Consider the following 15,532-nt stretch of genomic DNA (forward strand, 5'->3'; position numbering starts at 1 on the left):
AATAATAATTTTGACTGAAACTAAACTAAAAAAATAAAAAAGTAATATAATTTTAAAAAATTATTTATATTCTTAACTAATTATTTTTCAAATAGTAAAAGTAAAAAGATTATTTTAAACTATTTTATAAAAGTAACTTTTTATATGTCCAAATTTAATGAAACAAATCTCTATTTATAAAGTATTAAAAATGATGAATTTTGGTATAAAAATCATATATAAAAAGTTAATGTACAATTAAATAATATATGTCAAATAATTAGGGTTAAAAAATCTAAATACTTTAACAACCAATAGAAAAACAGCATATAATTAAACTTTTAATTTAATCAAGAATTAACTTGTAGTTTCAATCAGAAGGTGACATGTTTATTTTTTTTACCGCACACTTTACTTATTCAACCCGTTGAAAGTATTCAACCAAGTTTAATCCATGTCATCTTCTCATATTATTCAACATACCATTGTACGAGTTCAACCGTTGAATAAACATGTCATTTTAAATCTATTACTATAAAGAACTGTTTGCTCTCTCCTGGTGCTGCCACTTAAGCGTCCATGTTCATGTCACAAAGTCGCACTCTGGAAAATCAACACGTGTCCCGTGTATCAAAATGTTGTGTTTCAATTAATCGAGGGTGTCATGGATTTGGGCCTGAGTTTGTATACGGGTTTTATGTGACCAACACCGAATAAAACAATTCTTCATCTCCACCGTCTAAGAGAGCGTTGTTTCATCTTCTTCCTAAAAATCTTCATTCAATTTATTTTCCCTTTTCACAAAGCGGTGGATCTCAAGCTATTAAAAGGCAGGCGTCGTTCCTTGACCATCATTCTTCACAATTCTATATAGTCATTAAAAGTTCTTCATTAAAAATCTTAATTTTACAAGACAATTAGGTCCGCTCGATTTCTACTCCGGCCACCTTATCTGAGAAACCGTCAAATTTTGACGAGGAATAGGGAAGGCAGAGGAAATTGCAAGAACAGCGTTGTTGATGTTGTTCGTGAGGAAGCTTTTGGGCATCTACCAATTTGCAAAAACAACCACGAGAAAAGGTACCAAAAGAGCAATGGAACCGGTGCCTTTTGTTTGATTTTTGTATCAGATAATCAAGATCGTAACTTTTGAGCACACCTTACTTCGACTTTGCATTTTTAATTGATGTGGTTGAAATGAACTTAATTCATTGTTCTGGGTCGTTACTTCTTCGTTACATATAAACTTAGGATCTTTAATCTACTTCACTAGAATCTATGTGGGTTTGAGAGCTACATGATTTTTAGTGTTCTGTGATGATCAAATCTTCTATCTAACTTTCTCTGATTCTAATTGAAGTTTGCCACTGTTTTCGCTTTAAAATTCTTATTTCTGTGTCAAAAAGTTTCTTAGAAGTAGAAAATGTTTCTATGAAAAAAAAAACAGAAATTGTATTACTTAGATTGTTATTTCTTGGTTATACAACTAGAGGTGGCAATGATGATGATGATGATGATGATGATAGGTTGCAGATGATGATTGTACTCAAAGAATGGCATGGATGCATTTGATATACCCCTTCTTCTACCACAGTAAGACCCCTTCTTCTGCCACCTACTGTTAGATCTCTCCTGAATGAAACTAATGAATTTATTTCTTACCAAATTAAATTCAATTTTTTTGCTAGAGATCCATCTGAAGGTAAAGTAATTAGCTTTATGATTTGAATTGCTTCTCAGTGATCTGTTTGTTGAGTGGTTAATTTTTTTTGAAGATTTATGTCTTCTACATCACCTCTATTTGTGCTTATGGTGGCATGCGGTATGATCCCCACGACAAAATATCTGTGGAATGGGAACCCACTGGTGCATTTTACTTTGTTGTGCCTCATGTACAAGTTTGAATCTTTGAACTAATTTTCTGGAGGATGAGATTTTTTTTTTTGACTAATATGTATGCTTCGTGTAAATTGCCTGATGCAAACGCAGGTTATATTACTGAGTTTGGTGGAAGCTCGATGTTGGATGCAACTCTTGCTTGGGACAATGAACTTTCTTGGACGCTGGAGAATGCTATTGAAGCACTTTAGGAGACTATGCTTCAGGTAAACCTAGAACAAATTCTGCTTTTCTGCCTTAAAGTTATTGAATGGTCTTTACACTAATGCGAAATTTGTTGTTTCAGGTGTCTTCTGTTGTGATGAGGTTATGAAGGGGGTCTCTAGGAGTATTTGTTCTTAGCAAGAATCATGTTCGACAAAAGGAACGTATTACCCTGCTGTAGAGAAGGCTTTGTAGATGATTAAGCAAAACAGTTCATCTCTTAGGCCTCAAACTGCTTCAACTGCGCGGGATATTGAGATAGAATGTGACTTACTAACCAGGTGAGTTTTTTATTCTACTGTTTTAAACAATCACATAATCCATTTTTATAATTGAAATTTCTGGATATGCATACTGACTTGGTTTAGTTAATTGCAGCAGCCCTAAAGATGATCTTGAGTTCTCTATTGTACAAGAGAATATATGAGACAAGTTAAACCGTAAGTTCAATCTTATTGCTCTTCATCTTTCAAACCTTTTGTCTGCAGTTAGTTTGAATTTTGACACTTTAACAAGTGTATTAACACATGTTCAATTATCATATTTTTCCTTTCAGTCAATATGTGACAAAAAACTGTGAGGAAGCTTGCAAGATTGCAACACATATATTCTCAATTGGTGGGGAGGCTGAGGAGAGAAGTTGACGAGGTGAGGAATAATTTTACAACACATGATCATCTAGATAGCTTATAGTTAAGGGTTGTGAATGTTATCTCCATGCTTTTATTTTCTTCACACTGTGCTTGACTCATTTGTGTTTTTATCTACGGTTTGACATACAACTCCAGCTGTTTGCGGGCTTTCAGCAGAAGAAGCCAATACTTTTGATCAAGGAAAAGAGGTGAAATATCACCTGTTTTTGTGATTTTTTATTTGATATATATTTTTGAGAATTGCCATTTTTTCTTCTATCCATGTACTCTTGAGAATTGAATTGCCATACTCATTCGTTATGATCAATATATGACCGGATGAGAATATCTTTAAAAAATATATTAATATCAAAAGCTTTAAACGGGTCAATGGTTGTTTAATGGTTACACTGAAAAAAATATTAAAATATTAATATCAAAAGCCTTTTACTCATATCACTACACCCAATTTTAGCAAAAAAATGATATTATTTCACGAGGCTAAATTAACAAGATTATAAGTTTACTTTGTAACTTATTTGAATGTCACAGTTACGATTACATGTCATCCCTACACCACTGCAATCGGATGTGACACATATATTTTACAAATAGATTAAAATTTCATTTTTATAATTTAAAAACATTCACCGCTATTCAGTTACATTTTTTTTTAATTTTGATTAACTCAAATAATCATCGCTTCCACTGCAATAACATGTAAAAAGATTATGATTTCAACATAAAAAAAATTACTCTCGTAGCATACACAAAAAATTATCTACAATCCAATTTTTCCGAACCCAAAATATTACAAACCACAAATAACGCACCGAATATAGAATGAAATTTTTGTTAAATATCATAAAGACCATTTGAAGCCTATACAACATATCAATGCCATAACTTTTTAATACAGAAAACTATTGTAAACAATCAAAATATATCTTATCACATATAGTTCTTTCTTACTTAAAATTTTTTTGAAAACAAAATTATTATAACATTTATTGCAAATGCAATAAATACAAACTACCAAATCATACAAAAAAAATAATAACATATATCACAAATAAATTATATCCTGCACGTAGGGTGTACCGATCCTAGTGGTCTATTAAAATCTAAGATAAACTCTTAGTTTAAGTAATAGTATAAACTTTTAATACTACTCATTTTAATTACAAATACTACAAAGTTCCATACAAAACTAAAATAAAAAAAAATATTCAAAACCAAATCTTAAACGAACTATTGGGCCAAAACTTTTATTGGGCCAGAAAGGGTCGCGAAAAAGCAGCGGAAACCAAATCTCTCTCTCTCTCTCTCTCTCTCTCTCTCTCTCCTTCCCCTCCAAGGTCAGAGTCCGTTTCTTTGTTACGACGATGAGTTTAATTGTTGTATTGAATCTGCATAGTTTTAGCTGTTAGATGTTTATATGATCAGTAGTACTGTTTCCTTTTATGGTCTTTGTTGTTATTTATTTTTATTTTTTGGTAATCGATCTGTCTCGTTTCTTTAGATCTGATCGTAGAAACGTTAGATGATGAAACTCAGATAGGATCAAATTGCCTTGCTACTTACTATACTTGTCTGTTAGCACAAGTTTCAGAAGATTATTTTGGTATTAAAATGTTTTTTTTCCTTTAAATTAACTTGTAGGTGAAGTTTACGGCCGATGAGCTTCGTAGGATTATGGATTACGAATAAAACATCCGTAAGATGTCCGTTATTGCCCATGTCGACCATGGTACTTACTGTCTTTTTTTTCATTTTTTCTTTTTTTCTTTTTTTCTTTTTTTCTTTCAGACTTCAAATTATTTTTACTCAGGTTCTCTTTTCTCTTATGCTTTTTGTGATTGATTGACAGGTAAATCCACCCTGACAGACTCCTTGGTTGCTGCTGCTGGTATCATTGCGCAAGAAGTTGCTGGTGATGTCCGTATGACTGATACTCGTGCTGACGAGGCTGAACGTGGCATCACCATCAAGTCCACGGGTATTTCTCTCTACTACGAGATGACCAATGCTTCCTTGAAGAGCTTCACTGGCGCCAGAGATGGGAACGAGTACCTGGACACCTAATAATGGACAGAGGATTACATTTGCTGAAGTCATTGAAAACGAGTGGTTTAATAAAGGGCATAAGACCATGATTAACCTGAGTTTGTTAACTGCTGTTCTTAGCTTCTAGTTTTTAACTAACAAAATCTAATAACCATCTCTTATAAGACATATAAAAGCCTCCTCTTATCCGAAAAGCGTAAAAAAAAAAAAAAAACAATGTCAAATCATGAGTTAAAAAATCCCGACTAATACACCGGAGTTAAAACACACAAATATGAAAATGCAAATGTCAGCTTTGATGATGTTGATGCATTTTTTGATGAATCAGGGGTAAGGCTTGTGTTTCTTTTTTCGTTTAATTTATGAACTTTGTCTTGGATGATTGCCTAGATTTGTTTTTGTTGGGTAATATAGGACTTAGAACACCAGTAACTATGAATGCTTTTGAGCTCATCTCAACATCCAAAGGTCTCAATCTCGGTTCACTTTTTGAAAAGCAAATGGTTCCGCTTTTTCTTTTTTTTTTTTTGTTGGGGATAATTAATGAGTAGTAGCTTTTTGGCCAAAAGTTTAGTTACGAGTTCTGTTTTTGAGACCATGATTATAGGGAGTGTTTAATGCTGGTGCTTAGCATAATTTTGATTTAAAAAAAAAATTAAGTGTAAAGAGAAGAGGCGACGCTTAATTGAGCGCCAGAAGCGCCGACGCTTAGAGACACGCGTCATAACGTCTCGACTCCATCTCTTTCTCTCTTTCGTGTTCTTTCTCTCCTCTCTATCGCTCTCACGAAAGGAAGAAGGTCAATCGCTCTATCTCTCTCATCTCTTTCTCTCCTGTCGGATGATTCAATCGGCGATTCCGCCTCTCCTTCTTGATTTCTCTTCGATGATGCCACCATCGGCGTCTCTCTCGGTGGCTCCGCCTCAAGGTCGTGAAATCTCGTCGAAGACTCCGGATCTCGTTGTTGATCTCTCGTCGACGATGAATCACTGGACGTGTCGCTCGGTTCCTCTACTCGAAGCCTCTGCCTCTCTATCAAGATCGTCGACTCCAATTCCATATCTCTCTCTCTCTCGGCGACGGTTTGAGCTGGGTCGAATCGAAAGGTAAAGCAACGATTTGTTTTTAATTTTTAGTTATGAATACTTCACATGTCTTAGATTTGTCTTAGATTGTGATTGTTCTAATTTATTTTGATTTTTTTTGTGTTGTTATCGGTCTGTTGATTCAATCTCTTGTATTTGTTTAAACTTCGTGATGAATTTATATGTGATCTCTGATTGTTTGAATTTTTTTCTTACTTTGCGAGATGGTGATCGTTGAAGACACATGAAACTTCCTCAAACAAGAGAACTACAATCGCAGCACAGGTAAATCATATTCCTTTGATCTTTTCAATTGATTGAAAGTGTGATAAAGGTTCTGTGAATAGATTGGTAGGTCGTTGTTGAGTAATGGTTCACTTTGAGGTTCATTTCGAATTGTTATCGCTATGAATGTGTGTTAGATTAGTTTGTAATAAATGATTGTGTTAGAAATGGTTCTCATAGGGATGATTGTGTTTCTGTTCTGAATTGATTCATTTGTAATAAATGGTATGGTTAGCGTTAGTGAATGGTTGCTAATAAATGGTTAGATAAAAATGGAGTTGAAGTTTTATGAATGTGTGTTAGATATATGTCACCTCGTTTTGATTGGGTGTGTTATTAGAGGCAAAGCTTTTCTTCCTCTCTTCTATAAATTGTTTTTTCTTCTCTTCTTCTCCTCTTCCATCTATCTAAAAACAGAGTTATTGTCTTCCTCTCTTCTTTTAATCAACCTCGGATATGGATTCTCTTCCATATAGGCAAACGCCAAAGTTTGTTGAATTGCTTACCAATCAACAAAACATTGTCTTTGGTTTGTCTAAAGATAGTCTTGACCTATCTTCATCACAAGTCCCTCTTTTTGGCTCCCAACCGAGTGAAGATTCCAATTTTGGCGACAGCACTCCTGCAGGGCGTCGAGAAAGGAGGAAATGGACACCAGGAGATGACGTTCTGCTCATCAGCTCGTGGCTTAATACAAGCAAAGACCCTGTGGTCTCGAATGAGCAAAAATCCGGGGCTTTCTGGAAAAGTGTCGCAACATACTTCGCCGCAAGCCCTAAGGTGCAAGGCTGTGAAGTCAGAGAGGCGACCCACTGCAAGAACCGTTGGCAGAAGATCAATGATCTAGTCAACAAGTTTTGTGGGGCTTACGAAGCTGCGAGTGGAGAGAGAAGTAGCGGTCAAAATGAGAATGATATTCTCAAACTAGCTCATGAGATATTCTTCAACAACCACAAAAAAAAATTCAACCTTGAGCACGCTTGGAAGGAGCTTCGAAACGATCAGAAATGGTGCGAACTTTATACTTGCAAAGCCGGTGGAAGCGGAAAGAGGAGGAAGCTTGATGATGGTGAGCATTCCTCAACCTCTCATGCGTTTGAAACCATGAATGATGAAGCTGATGAAGTAGCCACTCGTCCCCCGGGTGTGAAGATATCAAAGGGGCTTGCTAAGCAAAAGGGGCTTGCTAAGAATAATGCAGAGACTGAGTATCAGAGGATGTGGAACATCAAGAAGGAGGATATGGCTATGAGGGACAGGCTTTTGAAGATGAAGCTGCTGGATAACTTATTGGCAAAAACAGAACCGTTAGCTGAGGATGAGGCAGCGCTGAAGTTGAAGCTCATAACTGAATTGATGTCTAAATCTCTGATGCATTTAAGTTTATGCATTTAAGTTAATGTTTTCTAAGTCTAATTAGTTTAAGATCAAGTCTAAGTTGTTGTTGTCTTGTTGGATTTAAAAACTCTGTTTTCTTGAACTGATTCTTGAACTGAATATGTATGTTTGCTACGGATGCTATAAGAACTCTCTGTCGTTTCAATGATTATTATGGCTGATATGTGCTTGTGTTTTATTTGATCATAACACTCACTTTTGTATCTTCTTTCTGTCAGGTCTTGGCTGATATGTGCTTTTGTTTTCTGTCTGCTTATGTCACGGACGAGCTGTCATGGAGCGTGGAAGACTGTCTTCTGTCCGCTTGTGTCACGGATTAGAGAGTCTTGTGTCTTTTTTTTGGGTCAAAAAGTGTGGCTTGTGTATTATTGTGTCACGAGGTCTTCAATGTTGTATATAAATGTTGTATCACACAATCACATTTCTACGATACCATCTCTTCTCTCTTCTAGTTTGTGGAAACAATCTCATCATCGCAAACTCTACAACACAATCGCATCACATTTCTCCTTTGTGGAAACAATCTCATCATCTCTCATATATTCACCATCTCCTTTATTCATTCTCAATTCCCAATCTCATCGCACACACTACAACACCAACCTCACGCAAACACTACAACACCCATCTCTCCTTTATTCACCATCTCTCTTTTTATTCAGAAGTAATCAATTTTTTTTTCCAACGAAAATGGTATCTTCTTCCCATAACACTTTTGAGGGAGTAGATGATGATAATTTTGATCAATACCATGATCAACATTTTGATCAATCTTTCGAGAATTTCACCAATGTTTTGGGTGATCAAGGAGAAGAAAGGAAAAGAAAAAAAAAACGAATTCATATTGAAAGAAATCGTGAAGAAGACAATGTCCGTTTATGGAACGATTATTTCAGTGAAACTCCAACTTACCCTGCTAATCTTTTCCGACGACGATTTAGAATGAACAGGCCATTGTTCATGCGTATCGTTCATCGACTCTCAAATGAAGTCTTCGATAAAAGAAAGATGCTCTCGGAAGGGCTAGTCTCTCTCCCCTTCAAAAGTGTACCACAGCCATTCTGTCTCTTGGCATATGGTAGTGCGGCTGATACAGTTGACGAATATCTCCGACTCGGTGAAACTACTAATCGGTCTTGTTTGGAACATTTTGTGGAATGAATAATTAATTTATTCGGCGAGGAGTACCTAAGAAGACCAACACCGGCAGATCTTCAACGTCTACTTTATATTGGTGAACAACGTGGATTTCCCGGGATGATAGGAAGCATCGATTGTATGCATTGGGAGTGGAAGAATTGTCCCACCGCTTGGAAAGGTCAATATTCACGTGGTTCGGGAAAACCAACAATCGTTTTGGAGACGGTTGCTTCGTATGATCTATGGATATGACATGCGTTTTTTGGACCTTCAGGTACCTTAAATGATATCAATGTTCTTGATCGCTCACCTGTTTTTGATGACATAATAGAAGGTAAAGCTCCGCCAGTCACTTTTTCCGTCAATGGAAGAGAATATCATTTGGCTTACTATCTTACAGACGGTATTTACCCGAAATGGGTAACTTTTATCCAATCTATTCCATTACCACAAGGGCCAAAAGCGGCTTTATTTGCTCAACATCAAGAAGCTGTCCGAAAAGATGTCGAACGTGCTTTTGGAGTCTTGCAAGCTCGCTTTGCCATTGTCAAAAATCCGTCATTTTTTTGGGATAAAGTCAAAATTGGAAAGATTATGAGAGCATGTATCATACTCCATAATATGATAGTAGAAGACGAACGAGATGGATATACTCAATATGATGTTTCAGAGTTTCAACAAGGAGAATTCTCCGGAAGTTCACATGTCGATCTCGATTTTTCTACAGATATGCCTACAAATATTGCCAATATAATGGGTGTTCGAACTAGAATTCGTGATAGACAAATGCATCAACAACTCAAACATGATTTGGTTGAACATTTATGGACTAAATTTGGACGTGATGAAGACAACAACTGAGTTCGGAATGTTTCTTTCAAATTAGTCGGCTCGTTTATTTTATTAATCCTCGTTTTTTATTAATATTTTATGTTTAAAATGTAATATTTTATTATGTTTTATTTTAATTTTATCTTAAAAATAAAATTTAAACACCCCTAATTAAGATCCTTCCATGGAAGGACACATCTTAATGAAATCTTAACTAAAGTGCTTAGGTCCAATCAAAGTTCAATTAATTAATTAAATACTCATTGAGCAACCCATATGGGATTTATGGTTAATCATGCTCTGAGAATCCTGTATTTTGTAATATTTTTTGTTAGTGGGAAGTAGACGTTCTTACAGATAAACATGTTTAAATTTCAGGGGCTTGTTAAACGGAAAACTCAGTTTACTTCAAAATGTCCGGCTAATGAGATAGTCACAAAAATAGAGGCTGCAGCAGGACCTATGGGATTTGATGTCAAGAAAAATAACTACAAAGTTTTCTGTTGCATCATATTCACTCACGTCCTGTGAAAAAATTGTATCTAATTCTTTTGATTACACCATTTTTCTTGATTTCATCCAAGATGAAGCTTCTAGGAGAAAAATCAGGCCGCAAGGGTCAATTACCAGTCACGACTGAGGTTAGTCACCCTTTTTGTGTGTTGATGATTGTTACGGTTGTTGGATGATCCCCTAATCTCTTAAGTTAATGGACATATATATATACTGTTCAGGTTTTTCAAGTTACTCCATCGCTATATATGGTTGAAATGAAGAAATCAAGGGGTGACGCCTTGGAATTCGACAAGGTAATACATGCAAGGTTCTAATCTTGTGGATATATAGGCTTTGAGTAAATCTTTTTTTTTTTGGGTCTCTGTTTTAATTTTACTTTTTTTATTTATCAATATCTCTATTTTAGTTTTACAAGAACCTTACCACGGGTCTTAAGGATATCGTTTGAAAAACAATCGATGAAGAGAAAGAGGAAGGAACCCAAGGTACATAGCATTTTTCTTTTGAAGAATCTGTTAGATAAAAAAAGTCTAGAAAGTATGAAGAGACAAAACAACGCAAATCATGTTTTGTTTCTTTTAGTTTCAGATGGTGCGGTGGTTGCTACTTGATAGCCTGACTAATTGTCTATGTATGCTTCTAATATTATTTAGTAACTAGATTAAAATCCGCGCTTTGTGCGGGATAAATGTTGGATATACATAAAATTTTATGTAATACTGTAGTATTTATTTGTGTTTTCTTACTTATATTAAATTCGTTAGAGATAAGTGACTATTACATATGTAACTAAATTAGTGCGGACATATAGATCAAAATAATTATTTTTATTTAAAATAATTTTATGGTAAATAAATTCAAATAATTATTTTTATATTTTATACTTTTATAATTAAATTTAAATGATATGAACATGAATGTATAGTATATTTTTTAATATGACTATTTATTAAATAAAATTTCCTATTCACATGGTTTTATGATAATTTTTACTTTTATAACAAAAAAAATTGAAACATTGATAACCAAATTTTCAATATGGAACTTTTAATATTTTTTTAATAAGTTATAATCATTTTTACAAATTCAATGAAAATTTTGAAACTAAAATATTAAATTCTTAGTATTTGTTCAATGAAAATTTTGAAATTTAAATATTTAAGCATTTATATAATATATAATGTAATTTAAATGATATATATATATATATATATATAATCTAATATTTATTAAATAAAACATCCTACTTATATAATTTTATGAACATTTGTATCTTCTTATATATAAAAACTAAACCACTGATCACATAAGTTGATTAAAAATTGGTTAATTTAAATCTTATATATTAAAACAGAACTCACAACTTTGATTTATGTGTGATTTTTTTTAAAAAAGACCTAATGGACATATTCTTAGAAATTCATGTTACATTTAATCTCTAATCTTATCATTTAAATTTTGGATCTATCAAAATTTTTTATTGGACTATCAATAATTAGATTTAAAGAATAGATGATCCATTAGATTTATAGATAATATAAATTAAATATATATAATTTAATATTGTAATACTATACATCCATATGTTAAATATTTAAATATTTGTCGATGTTAACTTTTAAAATTATAAAGATTTTTTTGAAAATAACAAAAATCAGATTATCTAACAATGATTAATCTTTACTACCTTAAACCAATGAAAACAAATTTTAAACTATATAGTTTATTTTAAAAATTAAACAAAAACTAAATGTTTAATTATTTACTCGATATTATAAATCTATGAAGCGAAAAATTTAGTTTTTTAAAACTTTATAAATTTGTGAAATGTTACAATATTTTTGAATATGACAATAAAACAATATTTTACTAATATTTATATATATAGTTACGATTTTAATAATGAGATAATAATCCGAAAATATATATAGAAGAAGATACAAATACATGTGAAAGTTTAAAACAATTTATTCAATAAAAAAATATACCGTAAACTTATTATGTTTTAAAATTGATAGACACATATATAATAATATGTACCAATTTAGAATTGAAAACATAATATTTAGATAAAAATAAATGAAAACAAAAATCCGTGCAGTTGCGCGGATCGAGATCTAGTTAGTTTTTAAAATTCAAAATATAATATGTATAAAAAATTTGAAATCCCCTCACTACAAAAAATATGTACATTTTCAGCACATGATATATGTTATAGTAGGAGTTTCATAGCGAATTCATAAATGTTATGTAATCGGCGGCCATCGTAGTTACCCCTTATGCGATAGCATTTTTGTAACGCTACGATAAATAGAGATACGATAGCAATATTTGAATGTTATTATTAACTTAAATAACGATTCATATTTCGTGTTATAATATATCTTTCTACAATAAACCAAAAAACAATTATAATTAAAAATAAAATAACTGAAAATGAAACCAAAAATTGTTTTATATTGAAATAAAATAAATTTTATTTATAAATTAAAATTGACTTACAAATTAATTATATTTTACAAAACTAAACAAAAAATTAAAAATAAACTCAAACCAGTACAATTTCTCTATCCTGGTTTACACTAAACCAAATCTAAACCTAACAAAAAATTCTAAACCTAACAAAAAAGAGACTCCATAGCCTTGCCCCTCTTCCAACAGCCATGAGCCTTGCCTCCTCCAGCCGCCACGAGACTTGCGTCTTCAAACCACAATGGACCTTACCTCCTCCAACTACCATGAACCTTGCCTCCACCTATCTTTAGAAAAAACAAAACAAAATCAGATGCATAATAGAGAAATAGAGAGGAGATACACAGATGCGAAGAGAGAGATAGGTCGACCGTGGTGGTGGTGGGAGGGTGACAGCGGTGGTGGTGAGACAAGGAGGAGACGTGGTGGGAGAGAGATGGGAGGATGAGAGAGGCGTGGAGAGAGATGGGAGAGATGATAGATAAGAGAGTGAAGAAGAAGAGAATGATGAAGGAGAATCAGATCTGTCGTCGCGGAGAAGGGAGAGAGAGAGAGAGAGGAGAAATAAAATTAAAAATTAAAAATAATAAATATCGACCTTTACCTTTAGATCTAAGTTAATCCAACGGTTCAGAAGTGTGATCTATGTATCTGAATTTGATTGGTTAGGAATTTTTTTTCTTTTTTCTTTTTCTTCAGTATTTGATAATTTGTTTTGTAAATAATTTTTCTTAGTCACATCTTATTTCAAAATTTATATTTTGAAATTTATAATTTAAGTCCAAACTTTTATTTTTTGAACATAATAAACTAATATATTTTTAAGAATTGATGTTTAAATTTGAAAATATTAGATTTATATCAAGATTATGATTTTGGTTATCATTTTTAAAATTTGTATGTTTACACAGAAATCTGATTTATAATTTGCTTATAAATTTGTATGTTTGATTCAAATGTTGAAAAGCTTTAAATTTAGATTTTATGGTTTATAAAAAAATATGATTAAGAGTAAATTTTAGTTTTGCAATTTAAGGTTTGGATGTTGGAATATGAGGTTTAGGGTTAAAGTTTAGTATCTTGGATTAAAATTGGAAAATAATAGATTTGAAGACTAGATATAACATTTGTAGTTATATTTTTAATAATTTAGATTTGAAGTTTATATTTTGAGTATTGAATGTTTAGTTTATGTTTGAAGTTAGGATTTAATATATAGCTAGAGTTGATTAAAGATTAAAGATAGGTGTTCAAACAATTATAGTTTAAGATTAAAAATATTAACTTGTGAGTTTAATTTTAAGATTTGAAGTTATAATATGAAAAAAAAATAGAGTTTTAAAGGTTGTTTTTAGAGTTTAGGGTTTAAAATTGTGTTTAGGGTTTAAAACCATGTTCAGGGTTTAGGGGTTCAAATAGCTTTTCTTAGCGTTATAAAATGCTATTATATATCTTTGACAGCATTACTCAATCCGCTTAAATAAAATCTTTGGCGCTTAAATCTAATTTTCCGCTAAGTATTGGCGGGATCAATGACTTTATATTCCCGCTCACTTAATTTACAAAATAACATTAATTAAATGCCATTTTAGGTTTCGCTCTACCATAGCGTTTATCTAACGCTATTATATAATACAGAAATATTTAAATCATCTACGATAGCAGTTCAGTAAAATGTGCTATAACAATATGCTATCAATGTAGATTTTTTTTTGTATTGCATATATATTAATCCTGGAGCATTACAACATGTTTTCGTAGCTACGTGTCATCACAGAATGATTATTAGAATTGTTAGAAAAATAAGTTGGTCCATATAAACATATACTATGCTTTTTATTAAACTAACTATCAAATTAATTAATAAAGTACAAAAAAATATTTTTTTCCTTAAATAAAAGATACGGAATTACTTAATATGATTAATATATATATGACAATTAATGACTATGAATAATATATATTTGATAAAAAAAAATCTAACCTCTCTCTTTTTTGTTTAATTTTATACTATTAAAAGAAATTAAACAATCACTTTAAACATATAATCTCTTTTTCCTATATGTTATATTTTGAATTTTTAAAAACGAGTATGAATTACTAAAAAAAATAAAAGTCTCACATTAAATTTTTTGTGATCAATGGTTTAACTTTTTTTTTCGTTCAAACAAGATACAAAGTTACAAATGAACAGATATCATAGGGGTGAGCGTTCGGATACACGTTCGAGTTTGTATCAGATATTTCAGTATAAAGGTATAGAACCCGTTTAGGTATTTCTACACTTTGAGTCGGGTTCTGGTATTTTATGTTCAGGTTCGAATATTTTGTATCGGGTTCGGATATTTAAATTTTGAAGAAAAAATAATTAAATTATCCATTTTTAAGTTTTTTTGTATTTAAAATATATTTTAACTAAAATGTTTTTTTAATTTTTAATAGATTAAATTATTAAAAGGTTTGGAGATAAAACTTTAAAAATAGAAAGACACTAATTTAGTTGTTGTTTGGAAATTTTAGATGCAACTTTTGTTAATGCAAGAAACAAGAACTTGAAATGTATTTTAAGTGAGTAACACATGATTTTGTCCATAATTATATGTATATTATCTAATTTTGAGCAATAAGAATCATTAATATAAATATTTTGAATAAAATGAGAGAAATAAACTAGAAATACAGAGTTAAGTATACTTATGTTTGGTTATCTTCAGATATCCATCCGGGTTCGGATATTACCCGTTCGGATTCAGATATTACCAGAACTGGTGAAATACGTAATCTGTTTTTTTGTTCTAATTAGATAATTTTTAGACCGAGCTGGTGAATATATACTAGAAAAATATTTATATTCCGAGTCTGCACTTATATTCTATAACAGCTTGATATATTAGATTTGAACACTAACTTGTTAATATAGTTAGCTAGTGATTTTTTTTCAAAATTTTAATTCTTAGATATGTATATGAGTGAAACTAGTTTTTACAGATGTTCATTTTTTTTAATTGACTCTTATGTAATTCA

General features: G+C 31.8%; 1 protein-coding gene and 1 long non-coding RNA gene across 10 annotated transcripts; one reads left to right on the plus strand and one right to left on the minus strand.

Moving 5' to 3' along the window:
• The first annotated feature begins 668 nt into the window (after positions 1 to 668).
• LOC106380009 (elongation factor 2) lies at positions 669 to 10,025 on the plus strand. Of its 9 annotated transcripts, XR_002656222.2 has the most exons (12): positions 669 to 1,059; positions 1,506 to 1,572; positions 1,668 to 1,681; positions 1,755 to 1,871; positions 1,969 to 2,084; positions 2,165 to 2,363; positions 2,461 to 2,522; positions 2,639 to 2,730; positions 2,871 to 4,072; positions 4,377 to 4,464; positions 4,585 to 5,284; positions 9,899 to 10,025. XR_002656222.2 is itself a non-coding variant. In XM_048748036.1 (2 exons), exons 1-2 carry the CDS (start codon positions 4,437 to 4,439, stop codon positions 4,797 to 4,799), a joined length of 243 nt encoding a protein of 80 aa, XP_048603993.1. In that variant the 5' UTR covers positions 4,377 to 4,436; the 3' UTR covers positions 4,800 to 4,967. The 9 variants fall into 9 exon arrangements, 1 of the variants encoding a protein (XP_048603993.1); XR_007319638.1 differs by having other exon boundaries at positions 1,668 to 1,871; XR_007319637.1 differs by lacking the exon at positions 1,668 to 1,681 and having other exon boundaries at positions 670 to 1,059.
• Positions 10,026 to 12,488: 2,463 nt separating this feature from the next.
• LOC125581877 lies at positions 12,489 to 14,200 on the minus strand. The gene is made up of 2 exons (XR_007319640.1): positions 12,880 to 14,200; positions 12,489 to 12,791 (listed from the first exon to the last, which is right to left on the minus strand). It is a non-coding gene; the product is annotated as an uncharacterized LOC125581877 (long non-coding RNA).
• Positions 14,201 to 15,532: the final 1,332 nt, after the last annotated feature.

Source organism: Brassica napus, chromosome C2 (genome assembly GCF_020379485.1).
Source record: "Brassica napus cultivar Da-Ae chromosome C2, Da-Ae, whole genome shotgun sequence".
In the NCBI taxonomy this organism is placed as follows: domain Eukaryota; kingdom Viridiplantae; phylum Streptophyta; class Magnoliopsida; order Brassicales; family Brassicaceae; genus Brassica; species Brassica napus.

Bases quoted from the DNA above. Each gene is read 5' to 3' on its own strand.
- LOC106380009 (XM_048748036.1), top strand. From the start codon at position 4,437: ATGTCCGTTATTGCCCATGTCGACCATG. The intron at 4,465-4,584 runs GTACTTACTGTC...ATTGATTGACAG, and splicing joins TATTGCCCATGTCGACCATG to GTAAATCCACCCTGACAGAC.